Genomic DNA, 14,820 nt, shown 5'->3' on the forward strand with positions numbered 1-14,820 from the left:
CAGCAAACACAGAGGTCGGATTTGTTTGTTGGGTTTTTCCCAAAAGAAGGAAGTGATTCTGACACTGAGCAGAGCAAGGACACGGCGCTCCTGCGCTCTGGGCAGCTGGGGCAGTGTCCACACCAGGCTGACTCAGAGCACTGAGAACAAGAACTACAGAAAAGGAAATACACTAAATGTCCCTGGGAAAGGAAACTCTTTTTTTGCAAAATGTGTTGAAATGAACCCAAAATATCTCAGCTTCCAGTGCTGAAGTTCTTTGGTTCAGCAGATGCTTCATCTTGAGGGAACACCTGTTGGACACTGAGAGCACAAAGGATGCTGCAGGATGGGGCAGACTGTTCATTCTTCAGGGTGAAAAGGAGGAGAGAGAGTTACAGATTTCAGTTACTTTAAAAATTAATAATTAAAAACCACCAAAAACCAAACTGCAGACATCTTCCAAGTAAAGAAAAGAATAGCAGTAGCAGCCAGGATGGATTTCCCAGAAACAAACCTAGTCAAACCAACACTGTTTATTCTAGGACATGACAAGAGCCACTATGGATAAAGGTGAAGGCTATGAACAACCTGGTCTAACTCTGAAGTTGACTCTGTTTCAAGCAGTTTATGCCAGAGACAATGAAAGGTTCCTTCCGACCTTTTCTAACATGAATTAGACCTTAAGTACCTTCTTTTAAAATATATTTAAAATTGAAAGGGAACACATCACAGAAAAAAAACAGTGAATGCACTAGTCAAGATGCCCCTGCTCAGCAATGGGACCAGGCCAGGGCTCAGTGAAGTTTTGTTAATGAGCTGGCTGATAAAACAGCTCATTCAGCTTGCACGGGATCACCCAGCTGAGGACACTGCAAGTACATGAGAAGCTGGGATCTGCATTCAGAACATCTCCAGCACACTGGAGAGTCAGCCTGGAAAAGAGCAGGGAGCAATTCCCTGTGACAAATGCATCTTATTTATATTACAGTACTCTGCATCTGTCCCTCCACACTGAGAGGGAAGAATTAAACAGATAAAGGAAAAGAAGCTTAGCTGAGTCACAGTGCATGGATCACTGCACTGGGGGGGTTTGGCTGCTTTTTTTTGGCAAGGCCACAGTCCTTCAGAATGCTGGGGTGCATTAGCAGGTGTTTCACCTGTATAACAGGAGGGAATTGGCACAGAGCTGCCAGCAGGAGCATGGCTTTTGTTTCTTGACATCACAATTCAGTGCAGAAGAAAGTAATGAGAAAGACAGAGAACTGGGTAACATGAATGAAGTGAAGGAACTGAAGCTGCTCATTTTAAAGAACAGCATGTTATGTGAGAGGGATCACAATAACAATCCTCATGTAGGTATTAAGCTGCCCTAAAGAGAATAAAGTATTTTCAATGTGTACTCACAATAGGAATCAGCAGGCCAAATTATTATGAGATTTGAGCTGCCCTTTTAAGAAAGCATATAATGACTGTGAGGAAAAGGGCTCACAGGCTCCCACTGCCTGGGGACAGTTTCAGTTCATGCCATTACTGCAGGCTTACAGGAAAATTAAATCCAAGAGGAGACAGTGCACAGAAGCACTGCTCTGGTGAGAGGTTCCACTGATAAAGCTGAAACCTTGTTACCAACCCTCTCAGTCTGTGACATGCCAAGGCACAATGCTGATGAAATGCTCCTGTAGCACCCAGTGCTCTCCTTTCCACGTCAGCTCTGATGGCACTGAAGTGTCAAGCAATTGAAATGTCACATGTGAAGGCAAATGCAGCCCAGGGCTATAATGACAGACACTGCCTTAAGTGCCATTAAGTCTCCAGAGCACCTCCTCAGAAATAAAAATCAAAACAATAGCACAGTAAAAATGCCACAGTGCAGTGCAGGAAATGCCAATTCCTGTCTAATTTCATCCAAGTTATCCCCAAACTGAATTCTCTAATAGAAATAACAGCATTTACCTTTTTATCACTTCATTTTCCACCATGGAGCTGTCCACCACGATGATCTGCTCTGGGATTCTCACATTCACAGCCACCAGTCCCAGGGAGAACAGGGAGAGCATGGCCACACACTGGCCACCAGGGCCATCCATGGGAAATGCCACCATCCCTTCTGACGATGCATTTTCTTCATCTTTAAATGAGAAATTGTGTGGCTGGTCTGATTTTTCAGCATCCTTGAGCTTCTCCAGGAACTGGAAGGACTCTGTACAAATGGTACTGGGGAAGCGCCATGTGAAAACTCTGCACAAAACCACAAAGAAGCACAAATCCTTCAAAATCTGCTCTGAGTTTTACAATTCTGGTGGCACAAAGGAGCCAAACAGTTCAAATTTCATTCTAGAGCTGGTGACCAAGCACACTCCACACTTGGATTCACAGTCCTTTTACTATTTCCAGAACATTAGGTGTTTATGCACTGTGTAAAGGTCAGGTAGCATACAGCAAATAAAAAAGCAAAGCTATCATCTTCTGCTTCACAGGAGTGCTAAAGAAATCTTCCCACACATCTACAACTGTGCTGCTGCATCTCCTCCCCTCTCCAGGTGTCTCTGAAGTCCTGCCCAGCACCCTTGGCTCCATTCCCTCACCGCCCTCCCCACGTCAGGACTGACTGACGTGATGTCAGCTTCACCTTCCTCTGCACCCTCAGCTGAAGGTTCCTTGCTCTGGACGCTTCTCCAATGTTGTCACCTCCATGCCTCCATGCTTGGATAGATCTTTTCCTTTGCTCCAAGCCCAGCAGTGTCCCCCTGGCACCCACCTGTAGTAGCTCTGGGACAGCTGGTAGGACATGGGCACGAAGGGCAGGGCGCGGCTCTTCTTGGGCCCCAGCGTGTGGTTGACCCTGCGCCGGTTGACCAGGCTCCTCCTCTGGCACTCCAGGAAAGCCTTCACCAGGATGTCATCCCGGTACTCCTGGTACAGCCTGAACGTCTGCAACACACCCAGGGACAGCTCTGCACCACCTGCTCCAGCCACACGTGCTCAGGGGCTGGGAGGACACAAGCCAGGGTGAAAATCATCCATAACAATTCCCTTGACTCCTCTGTTCCTTCTGTGGCCTTCCAGACTTGCCATGGTACATGCCAATTAAATTAACTAAATACTACAGAACACTTGAAACTCAAAATGGGACTGGGCTCCCACTGGAATGATAGATGTGAAAAATGCTCCTCTGCCACACATTTTGGTAATTCTTCCCCTCATTTCAGCAGGAACACTTGGTTCTGAGAGCTTGGCTATCCAGCTTCTACTCTTGCTTATGAGCTGTTAAACTCCCTGTGAACCTTGACCTTACTTAACACTTAACTAATTGATAATCTCTTTTTGTAGTCCCCAGCACTGAAGGAGAGACCCCCAACACCAGTGCCAGCTGGGTATTAGGACTGTTTTCGTGATATCTCCTCCAGAACATTCCAGATGCTCACGTAGGCACTAAAGCGTGGTACAGATTGACCCACTGGAAGTGATGTGGAGCTTATTTCATGTGGTTTTAGGGGATTGCTTCAACCTCGCATCTTGCAATCTCATCCTCAGAGAGAAAACAACAAACTGAAAATCTTCCTACAATATGCAATTTCCTAAAAGCAGAATACTCCCCACAGAATGAATGCAAATCCAAGTTCCCAGATTTCTTTTCTCCCATTTTGAAAAGGAATGTGTAAAGGGAAGGAGGAGAAACTTTAGGGTTGTATGACCATATGTGGATGTGGCACTTGGGGACATGGTTTAATGGCCTTGGCAGTGCTGGGCTGATGGCTGGACTTGATGATCTTACAGGTCCTTTCCAACCTCAACAATTCCATAATTCTATGAGCAGTTAAGTTTGGTTCAGACACCATACCTGAAATGACTGGCAAGATTCCATCTGGTGATCTGAGAGTGCCAGTGTGCTCTGAATCAGATTCTGCAGCACCAGAAAATGAATATCATAAATACTGAAAGAAAAAAAAAAAGAGAGAGAAAAATATTTACTCCTCGTGATTTTTGAACATGAGGCACCCATTAAACCAGCACAAAAATCTACAAACTCCATCACCTGCTTCTGAAATAGAAGCACAGAGGCACAAGATCTACAGCTGAGGATCAGTAATGTAAAGGAATCTGTTCATTTTCCCTCACCTTCCACCCCCAATTTTTGGATCAGTCCAAATAATCTGACACAAAGTTCTCCCTGATAACATCTCCTCCTCCTAAGATACACCACCCACATAGAAAATGTACAGTTGTCCCAGTGAAAAAATCATTTTGAGGTCATTTCTGCTATCATTTTATCTGCCAAATCTGTGTCAGAGGTTCCTACAGTCTTGTCAAAGTATTCTTCTGTTAATAAATTTATACACTGCAACAAACAGATGGAAAAATTGAATTAGGACACTCTTTGTATGACTTCCATAGAAGGGAGGGGCTGATGTGGCCTGATCCTTGTGAGGAAAATGGAGCTACTGCTACTCACCTGCTCAGGTTATCCTCTTTTGTGCCTTGATTTGTGTCTTCTCCGATTGCCAGCACTCGAAATCTAGTTAAGGGAAGGGAAAGGAGAACATTGGAACCAGATTTTCTGTGATTTTCTGTGATTTTGCATCAGCCATGAAGCCCAGAGGCTGATGAGCACAGCTGCTAATGAGGCAAGTGCTGGGCCAGCCCAGGGGACTGTGTGCTCCAGCAGCCCTCAGCACAAGGGTCAGGCAGGAAAAGAACTGTCCAGATCCATCTCCACTCAAACATCTGTTGAGAAGGAGATAAAACAATGGACAGGACACAGTTCTAGCACTGAAAGGATTTGTCATTTTTTTGAGGACTTCCAGTTACAGCCAGCAGCACTTTTGCTGTAATGTACAGCTCTTCCCAAAATAAGAAAAATTACAAAGGTGCTAAATTTGTTATCATAAAATGGTCTGAGACACAATTTTTCCACACTGCTTTTCAAGTGTTAATCATCATGAAAAAGCTTAATGACATGGAGCTGGAGAATGCTGCACAAGGCTGAGTGCTCTTCCTTATCAATACTTTTAGCAGCACTGAAATGATTCAGCTGAGCAACCAGCTACAAATTGTGATAGAAAATGGGGCCAGTTAATCTGAAAAATGCTAGATTTCTACTGCAATGAAAGTTACACTTGAGTAGCAGCATCTCTAACACTAAGGTTGAGGACTTGACAATTTAGGAAAATCTGCTGTAGTGAATTTCTGGTTCAAAAGTCTTATTTAGCAATCAGAATGGTTTGAAATCAGCAAAATTATGCAAATAACTGAAAATCACTGATATGTATTTAGGAAGTGTGGATATGAAAGAAACACTGCTGGTTGTATTTAGCAAAACTTGTTTTCTTACTAAGGGTACAGGTATAGAGGGTGTAAATCATGCCCAGGGAAGGGACCTGCTCTGAATTGCTGTCCCCTCTCACTGCCTCACCCCACGTGCAGAGCCAAAAGCACCAGGATCAAAATACCTGGCAAAGAGTTCCTCCAGAGTGTCAGGAATCTCCAGTTTGGGGTTCCCCAGGGTCGAACTGAATTTCTCTTTCAGTCTCTCCACAAACTCTTTGAATTCATTTGCACAAACCTTCGAAAAGAAGAGACAGAAATGTCATCAACTTCAATTTCTTAGAGTGAAAAAAACCCCTCTGCTTTCAAAGTGTGCATGAAAATTCTTGTAGCAATAGCTGAATTCTGAAGTCAGAAGCAGTCCAACAGCCAAGGCGAGGCAGGGAAAAGCTGGTGCAGTTTGTGTTTGCTGATTCAGTGAACAGTTGCAGGTTCCATCTGTAATCAGCTCACAGCTACAAGCCAAGCACCATGAACATATGTTCTAAGACAATTTCCTGAATTAACAGCAAGATCTCTTGCTAGAGCTATGTTTAAGCTTCTGCTCAAGCCCTGCAGGCTTTTCCATGTTCTCCATGAAGTGTTTGCACAATCATGACTGGGAGAACACCTGTTACATGAGAGGAATCATCTCTGGAAACAAGTTCCTATTTGCTTCCAAAGACAGACTTTGGGTATGGGGACACATATTTCCTTTAGTGATGTCTCATCAATGAACAACTGCTCTTCCTTTAAGCCACATGAATCTAACAACAGAACCGATGGGCTTTTCTGACAATGGTATGAATTGTCATTCCTAGATAAAAATCTTGCTATGACACTGTCCCCGTTCTGAATAAAATTCTGAAAATCAAAATGGAATTGCTTGCACTGAAAGTGTAAACAACTTTTCAATTTGAAATTATGGTTAATTTAAATGGAAAAAAAATTAAAATCTTTTAGCTGCTCAAATGAAGTCTGATAAAATTTGCTTGTGTTCCTGCACTCATCCACAGAAGCTAAGGTGACAGTTCAACACACAACCGGAATAAAAATTAGAAATTGCAGAACAAAAATGTTTTCTTGCTCATGTAACAATGTGGCTGAAAGGATAAAAAAAGGAATCAGCAGATAGAGATGTTTAGTCATGGATGTTTATAAACAAGCACCTTGAAAACACAATGGCTGTTGCACAGGGGGCTGTTTACGTGCCTTTGGAAAGCTGCCCTGTGTCCACTTTATCCCAAGCCAGCAATGATGCTGCATTTTTACAATGATGCTATTTTAATAATAGCTAAAGGTTCAAGGGAGAGAAAAGACACAAAATCACACTGCAAGTACTCAGTAATCCAAACAGCATTAAGTACTCTATGAACTTTTGGAATACTTCCCTCCTACCTGTGGATCTTCATAATTATTTTCTCTATTCATGAAATCATCAATGAGGGCTTTATCTTGGTAAACCTCAGCAAGGCAAACTCTGCAAGAGATACAATCGAAGGTGTTGCTCAGAGCTGAAATTTTCCCAGTTCCAAACAGACCTGACAGCAGCAGGGTGCAAACAAGATGAAATTTTTAAGCTACATGAAACAAAAGAAATATGTGGGAGGACCATGTCCCTCCAGGAGAATTTAGCCTATATCTAGAACACAGAAAACTTCTTACTTGTAATTGAGGTAGGTCTGTGGGTTTCTGACAATGTAGCGGGCTCTGCGTCCCACGGAATGGGAAGTTTTATCCAGGGACTCCTCGAAGCTGGAGTGCATCAGGTCCCTCACCACCTGCCAGGGCACAAAGGGCCCTTTCACCTGCATGGGGAACAGAGTCTGCAGTTAAACTCTGCTGTGTGCACACTCATGGTGAGAGCAGGATGAAGCCCTGGCTGGTGAAATGTGCGTGCAGCACCCAGCAGCTCCGTGCTTGTTGGACAGTACCCTTTTCTGACCCAGAGATGGGGCAACTGAGAGGTGTTTTAAAAGCTTTCATTGCATTTTCAGTCTCATGAGAAGGGTGAGACAATACAGATGTTGTAATTCATACCATCACAATCAGAAGCCAACCATTTCCTAGTTACAATACATTAGAAGTGTTTCTTGGCCTATCAGCTTTAGCAACACCACGCTGCAAATGCCTTAAAGCCAATCATCTAAAATGACCCCTTGTGGGTCCCACCACAATGCATCTTTCATAGTTCTATTTCTCCAAAGTATCCAGTCTGATTTGCAAGGACATCCTTCGAAAATTTTTTCTAGCTCCATTTCTCTCTCAACAATGTCTGTCTTATTCCATGGCATTTCTAAGTCAGCATTTCTTGTCTCAAAGTTTGCACATGGATGCACACTGTGTGGGCCTTCTGTCAGGCCCTGACAACTCTCCATAAATTCATTTCCCACATTTCCCCCTCTCTCTTGGATAGAAAAAAACTTCTTTGATGGCTGGTACTATCACTAACATTGTTATGATAATAATCAATGCATATAAACCTATTTTGTAAAGCTCTTTTAGCTAAGGTGCAGAACTCCATCCTTCAAACAAGTCGCCTAACCACGACCCATTGTTTGTTTTAATTTGATTTGTCAAATCTCTCCGTTTTTGAAGCTGTTTGTGGATGGATACTGAATGGTTAGACAAGTTCATAGAACACAGCCTGTCAAAATCAGCAGTGCTCCCACCTTGGCGTTGAGCACGTGGCTGGCAATCCTGCAGAGCATGAGCAGGCTGTCCTCCTGCACCGTCCAGGTCACGCGCAGCCGCGTCATCCTCAGCAGGGCGCTCTGGTCAGCCTTGTCGTGGTAGCGCAGCCGTTTGCTTTTGTCTACAGAATCCTCTTCTGGCAAACCCAGGGAAACAAAAACAGACATTTATCTCAGCACCTTGTATTTTGCTTAACTCAAACTTCTAGCACAGGCTCAGCACCAGGTCAAGTTTGTAAGAATGAGAGGCAAGCAGGGAAGGAAGTTGCAGTCTAGAAGTGAAATGCAGTAATAGCTCTCCCAGGCACGAGAAAATGAACCCTTTAATTGGCAAACTGACAACCTAGAGCATCATTCCAGGAGGAATCTTTAAGCCAGCTATCAAGAGCTGATAATGGATTGCAGGGAGCCGCTCTGGCACAGACTCCATGAGGATTCCTCCAGCCTGTGGCTCACTCACAGCTCATGGGCACAAGGTGCTGCTGCTCCTCTCCCCTGACTGAGGCAGCCCACAGACATGGTCACAAAGCTGCCCTGTCCCACACCCTCTTTGCCAAAGCAGCTTCCTGCAGGCCTAGGCATAGTAAAGAATGCTGCTTTTTCCTGTTTCTTACCTTTCTTTTTCTTCTTTGTCTTCTTTCCAACATCTTTCTTAAGCCTCTTTCTCTTTTGGCTTTTTCCACCTCTCACTCGTTTAGTTCGATCCTGGGTTGGTTCTTTAGTTATTTCAATACACTCCTCTTTCTGGAACAGTGACTCTGATCCTACCTTTGCTTCTCCCAAAATATTAATTTTGTTACCTAAAATGACACATATTTACAGCAGTGGAGCTTTATATCAATGACATTCTACAATGTTAATACACGGTATAGAGACCAAATGACAATTTTCAGTAAATTAAAAGACAGATGCTCTCTCAGAACTGCTCTTTGTTAGTCCTATCATTTCATGCCCCTTCTCAGCAGCTCACAGAATAAATTCCTACATTAATGAGGAATCATCAAGTAATTAAGCCTAGTTTACAGTGCACAAACACAAGGGAACAGAGCTGAGGTTTTTACATTCAACCTGAAGCATTTTCCCCTCCTTAGCTCAAACATTAGGCTGGATAACAGTGCTACAAAACATTGGTCCCTCTGGACTTGCTGCAAACTGCACATCAGAAATTACAAAGGATAGAAATTATTGTTTTATAAGAATTTATTTACACATCTATTTTACAGCCCCAGAAGTACTCTAGATCATTGTAAGGAGACAGGACCAGCCCATGTTATCAATGTTAGATAAAAAATTATTGTTCCATATAGCCAGTAATAGGGAATGAAATCATTTATCTGTTTTATTGCCCCAGGAGCATCCCAGATTACTGGAAGGAGACAAGAACAACCCACACCCTTCATGCTGGGTTTGACAAAGGCAGGAGGAGCCGTGGCACAGTCTCAGGCCTTACCTCCAGTACTGAGTGGCAGGGAGTGTTTGGTGAGGAAGGTCGGGAGTCTTGCTGTCAGCCCATTTTCAGGAACTGTATTTTCCTAAGACAACACAACTTTAAAAAAGGTGACATACAACAACAACCTACTTTTATAATCTGAGTAGTGTCAGAAATAAATTTTCGGTTTAAAGGAAAAGATCCCTGGCTATATGAAAGAACTAATTTGTATTATTACTACCACACATTAAAATGGCTCCAGAGCTTTTCTTAAATCACACTGGAATGACCACTAGACTGTGAAGGTTAGAAATGTCCTCAGGTTTAAAAGCAGTAATTACTGGAAAAGAAATGCTTGATTATTTCATTGTTACAGAGGCTGAGCAGAGTTTGCTGTAAAACAGTGTTAGCATTTTACATTCCAAAGGAACTTCTGAAAAGCACAAAACCAAAATGCAAACAGAAACACAAAGTAAATGCCCCCTACAGCACATTCTGCCCATCCTAAATCTGAGCCTGAACCAAGTGCCGTGTGTTGGGAGTTTTGCCATTCTCTGCTAAACCATTTCTCTTGGGTGGAGTTCACTGGGGGCAGAAGCTGGTCACAAGATGTGGAGAGGAAAGCAGAGAGGAAAGAGCTGCTGGAGGTTGTGCTACTACTCAACAATGAGGTGACTGAACAGCAGACAGAATTAAGAGTGAAATGATCCTGCCTGAGGGAAATAAATTAGCACCTTAATTTTACATCCATTGATAGGCTCTGATTTGTGCACTGCTTAGGGGAGAGTAATTACAGGCAGTCCTGTTAAAGTCCCTGCTCAATGCCTGGTAATGGTGAAAAGCAAAGGAAATGTAAGGAATTCTTAGGGAAGTAAAGCAACGCTAAGCAGCTGCAAAAATCTGTGCTTGGCCACAACCTTGAAGCACTCTCAGACTGTATTTCCACCCTAAAAAGGACAAGTAGAACTATCACAGGTAAAAATAAAGGCAACAAGAATGATTAAAGACAGGACAGTTCCATGCTGGGAATGGTAGATGTCAGTCTTAAAAAAAGAGGATGATTATGAGAGACTTGAGAGACGTTTACAAAAATCCAGTGAAACAGTAAGAAAAATGAAGAAAGTATTTTTCACAGCTTCCCTCAGTTCTTCAATTACTGGGGAGCTTAAGGCATCAAAAGGAAATGGTGGCACATAGCAGGAATTTGAAACACTTTGCCACAGGAGGCTGGGGATAGGAAAGACTTACATATGCTCAAAAACCAGACAAATTATTACTAAAAAAAAAAAAAAAAGCTATTACTGCTTTGAAACATCAATCCCAGATTCAGAATGGCCTTGAGCCAAGACTGCAGACAGCTGGGAGAGCATTCTGAGGAAATATCCCTTGCTCTTACAAGCTTCCATCAGAGACAGGACATTAGCCAGAATTCTGATTTGCATGTGTTTGGCTCTCTATTTTTTTTATATTTTTCCTTGTGTATTTCTTTGTTTTGGATGTTTTGCTTTTTCTCTGACAACTTCTACATTCCAGAAAGGCAAGAGGAACCACTGAGTAGTGTGAACTGCTTGCTCATTGAAGTATTTCTCCTTTGGTTGAATGTATGAACAAATTCAGTTTTCAAATAAAATTTATGTCTAATTCTTTCATTCACTTCAGCACCAAGATTTGTGAACATCTGGCACTCCTTTCGTTCCAGTGCTGCAAACCCTTACTGAAGCATGCAAACAGAATTTGGTGTCACTACCTCAACCTTAAGAACATTAAAATTTGGAGAAATCACTACAGTTTATAAATTTTAAAACACCCACCTTCCTGGTCTTGTTGATGATGTAGCTCGTCCAGATCCAATTGCGTTTCAGATGCCCATAAAAGCTGGAATCCAGACCTGCAGCTCCCAGGCCATCTCCAGGGATGGATCCATCATCAACCACCTCTCTGCTGCCTCTACCAGCAAGAGGAATAAAACCCACAGGGATTACTTTGTGCAGATTCCTCCTCAGAGCTCTTAACTGTGTGTGTGCAATGTGCAGAACTCTCCCCTTGCCCTCCCAGTTTAGGGGGTAATATTACACCATTAATTATATCCCAAAACTGTTTCTTTCTTAAAGATGTCACAGTGATCCCCAGCCTAACTGCAAGTAAACACCAGAAATCCAATTTAAAAGATTTACTGCCACACAAAGAGACCATATGCAAGTTCAAGCAAGGATCAGTGGAAAGGGGTCCCTCAACTCCATTTTTTTTTTAAGGTAACTTGCTATATTCCCCTGCAACATGGAACTAACTGAAAATACTTTTAAACAGACTGTTTATTGAAACAGAATAGAATATTGACAGAGCTAAACCACAGTGCACAACACAATCAAAAAATTTAGCTGGGGTTCTGCAGGGCTGTCAGATGTTGTGAGCATGCAACCCTCCCAGGTATTCTGGGTGTGATTAGGCAGAAGATTAAATGCTCCAGAGATCACCTCCAGATCACAGTGCACATTAGAAATTAATCTGCAACCAATTACAGCCAAGTGCAGCACAAAGGGACAGGATTCAGACTCTGGCACTGGGGAGCTGCTGAAGCTATTTGACATGCCATGATATAAAGCACAGGAAGAGAAAACCTTTACATTTGTTACTCCTGGCATTCCCTGTACTTGGGAAGCATTCCCGCCCTCCCAACTCTGCTCTCCTCAGGACTCTTGCAACACACATCTGTACTGCTCTGGAAAGAAATCCCAATCTGCTCATCCCATCCCTCCAGCACAACAACCTGCCTGGCAGCCAAGTTATTGGGAACATGACACAGAACAACATCTCCTTGGACTCAGTTCACCTCTGAACTGCACAGAACACCCAGCTGAGATGCTCCAGTCTCAAGGGATTTTGCTATTGAGTCACATCCCAACCCCTGCACAGCTCCTCTGGCCTGCCCTGCTGCAGCACCTACGTGGTGTATTCCAGCATGGCGCACTTCCGTTCCAGGTTGTGTTTGTTCACTGCTGACTCCTGCTCCTTTTCCACATCCAGGGCAGTCTCCTCTCCTGCAAGGTTGCTCCTCTTTGTCCGAGGACAGCGGACAACTCCTGGACAGACAAAGGGGTTTCACTCTCAGCATGACAGCTTATCTTCAATGCACCTTGCTCTGGCAAACTACTGCTCCCACACAGTACTGCCATTCTCACCCCTTCTCAAAACAACATGCCTGCTTCTCACAGAGAAGGGCTACTGTCAACTTTGGCATTTCCAACAGGGCAGCAATGCTTTGAACACAGGTGGATCACAACTTTATAGAATTATATGGACACAGGTCCCAACTTTTTTTTTTTTTTTTTTTTATGATGCACAGGACAACATTCCAAAACTGTAGAAGTGGAAACCTGTGGTATGCACATGCCCTCTGAACACAGAGAGATTTAGCTTTCTCAGATTTCTCCTCAGAGAAGCTGTGAGAGAAGCAGAGAAAAGAATGATCAAAACAATTCTTATGTCATTTGCTGCTCCTGTGTTTGTGCCCATGTGGAATGTGTTCTGGAGATTGTTTACCAAGCGGATTGCTTGACTGGATTCTGGTGATGGTGTTTTGGATTCATTGTCCAATTGGATCCACATGGGTGTGTTGGGACCCTCAGGTAGAGAGTCATGGGTTTTCTAGTTAGTTAGTTAGTTAGTAATAGTTCTTGTTAGTGTAAAATAGTGTAATATACTTTCAGTATAATATAGTATAATAAAGTAATTAATTAGCCTTCTGATATCATGGAGCTCTGTGCATAATTCTTCCCGCCCATTGGGCATCGTAGCATCCGACAGAAAACCAGAGCCTGGCTCAAGTTTTAGGAAGGGAAGAGGAATTGGGATGTACCCAGAAGGGGCAGAGAGGGTGCTCAGGGGGTCCAACTGTGCCATACCCAGGGGTGTGTTCAGGCAGACACACTGCAGATCAAACCAGAAGTTCTCCACGTCCTGCAGGGTGTTGAGGACGTAGCAGCGCCGCTCAAAGGGGCGGCTGCTCTGTGCCAGGTTGTAGTGCAGGTCACAGATGGTGGTGTCCACAATCACAGCATTTCTCTTCATGTACACAAACACCTGCCAGACACAGCACAGCTCAGGCTGTAAACATCACTAAAACTGCCTCATTAGCAGGTCACACCAGCTAGGTTAGGGCTGGACAGTTTCTGTCTTTGCTGTTTTTAGCCACTGCTCTGACAGAGGCCACACCCATTCCCACACTATTGCTCTGTATTCCCAAATTCCCTTGACAGCAATTCAGAAATTTCCTTTCTAGATTTAGAAGAGTTTCTTTTCTCCCTTGTGCACAGGATATTCCAAGTTCAGAGAGTGGCTATTTCCTGCAAGTCCTCACTCGGGATTAGGATGTGTTTGGGGTCTCATTACCTTTCTCATCTCACAAGGTCTGGTCTGCTTTCTCCTTTGCAGGTGCTCTCTATCTAAAAAGATGCACATGAATCTCATTATTTTACTGAGATCAGTGCCTTTATTCTGTGTCAGACATCCAAGCTTAAGAGCTTGATGGAAAAGAATGTGTCATTCTCATTTTTCACTAAGTCTTGCCAGTCTGGGACCTCCTGGGTCATTCCTGTGTGCAGTGCTCAGCATGACACATTTGAGTAGCTCCCTTCCAGAGAAAAGAGGTGAAAAATTACCTGCACAACTTACAGTATCACTTGGATCTGGAGGTTTGCACATACCTCTGAAACATCAGTACTTCATTTAAGGTAATTATGAACCCCAGATCTTGGAAGATTCCTGAAGAGTAGCTGCCTTTAATTTTTTTTTTAATTACCTGGTCTTTGTCTTGAAATTTCTCTGTTGGGCCAAACTGCAGCAGTCCCATGTAACATAACCTCTGAAGGTTTTCTACCACTGAGAAGATGTACCTCCTGTAGCAATGGTAGGAGTGTTACAATTAGCATTCATGAAAATAGAGAAGTGATACCAGAAAATCCAACATTTTCAAGTAGCAATCTGAGCTTTCAGCAGACCACCGAGTTACAGAATTCCTGAAGTGGTACTTTTGCTTGAATTATCAGCTTATGGAAGACATGTAATACCCCAAGGATCTAAACTTCCTCTCCTAAAATCACAAACCCAGTATTTCAGTCAAATACTAAGCAAAATTTTGCTAGCAAGAAAGAAAATTAGCCAGAAACAACATATGTAAAAATGAATTCAATATGGTCAACAGCAGATCTACAGACAATTTCATGTTATGTACAGAAGACAGGAGTAAGAAAACACGACTGCTAAATGCAGGCCTTCATACATGTATGTATGAAGAACTGGGCAATGATTGCTGCAGTTCAGATTGTTTAAAATTACTGCTCCAAGAAACTGCTTTCAGTTGCTCAAAGCTTTGGCAGAGCAAAAAGTGCAGCATTTTCCATCCTGCATACCTAC

At 43.2% G+C, this 14,820-nt stretch overlaps 1 protein-coding gene across 1 annotated transcript in view; it reads right to left on the reverse strand.

Annotated features, from left to right (window-relative positions):
* The window catches only part of GTF3C1 (general transcription factor IIIC subunit 1), a 38,554-nt gene that overhangs the window by 7,010 nt on the left and 16,724 nt on the right, over window positions 1-14,820 (reverse strand). Inside the window, exons 18-31 of the mRNA XM_038150697.1 lie at window positions 14,207-14,303; window positions 13,311-13,488; window positions 12,353-12,488; window positions 11,220-11,355; window positions 9,430-9,511; window positions 8,594-8,779; window positions 7,959-8,116; window positions 6,952-7,094; window positions 6,685-6,766; window positions 5,433-5,545; window positions 4,436-4,498; window positions 3,824-3,917; window positions 2,741-2,913; window positions 1,936-2,220 (exon numbers count right to left, since the gene is read on the reverse strand). Coding sequence (XP_038006625.1) covers window positions 1,936-2,220; window positions 2,741-2,913; window positions 3,824-3,917; window positions 4,436-4,498; window positions 5,433-5,545; window positions 6,685-6,766; window positions 6,952-7,094; window positions 7,959-8,116; window positions 8,594-8,779; window positions 9,430-9,511; window positions 11,220-11,355; window positions 12,353-12,488; window positions 13,311-13,488; window positions 14,207-14,303 — 1,926 coding nt within the window. The remainder of the gene's footprint in view (window positions 1-1,935; window positions 2,221-2,740; window positions 2,914-3,823; window positions 3,918-4,435; window positions 4,499-5,432; window positions 5,546-6,684; window positions 6,767-6,951; window positions 7,095-7,958; window positions 8,117-8,593; window positions 8,780-9,429; window positions 9,512-11,219; window positions 11,356-12,352; window positions 12,489-13,310; window positions 13,489-14,206; window positions 14,304-14,820) is intronic.

This window comes from Motacilla alba, chromosome 14 (assembly GCF_015832195.1).
Source record: "Motacilla alba alba isolate MOTALB_02 chromosome 14, Motacilla_alba_V1.0_pri, whole genome shotgun sequence".
NCBI lineage: Eukaryota > Metazoa > Chordata > Aves > Passeriformes > Motacillidae > Motacilla > Motacilla alba.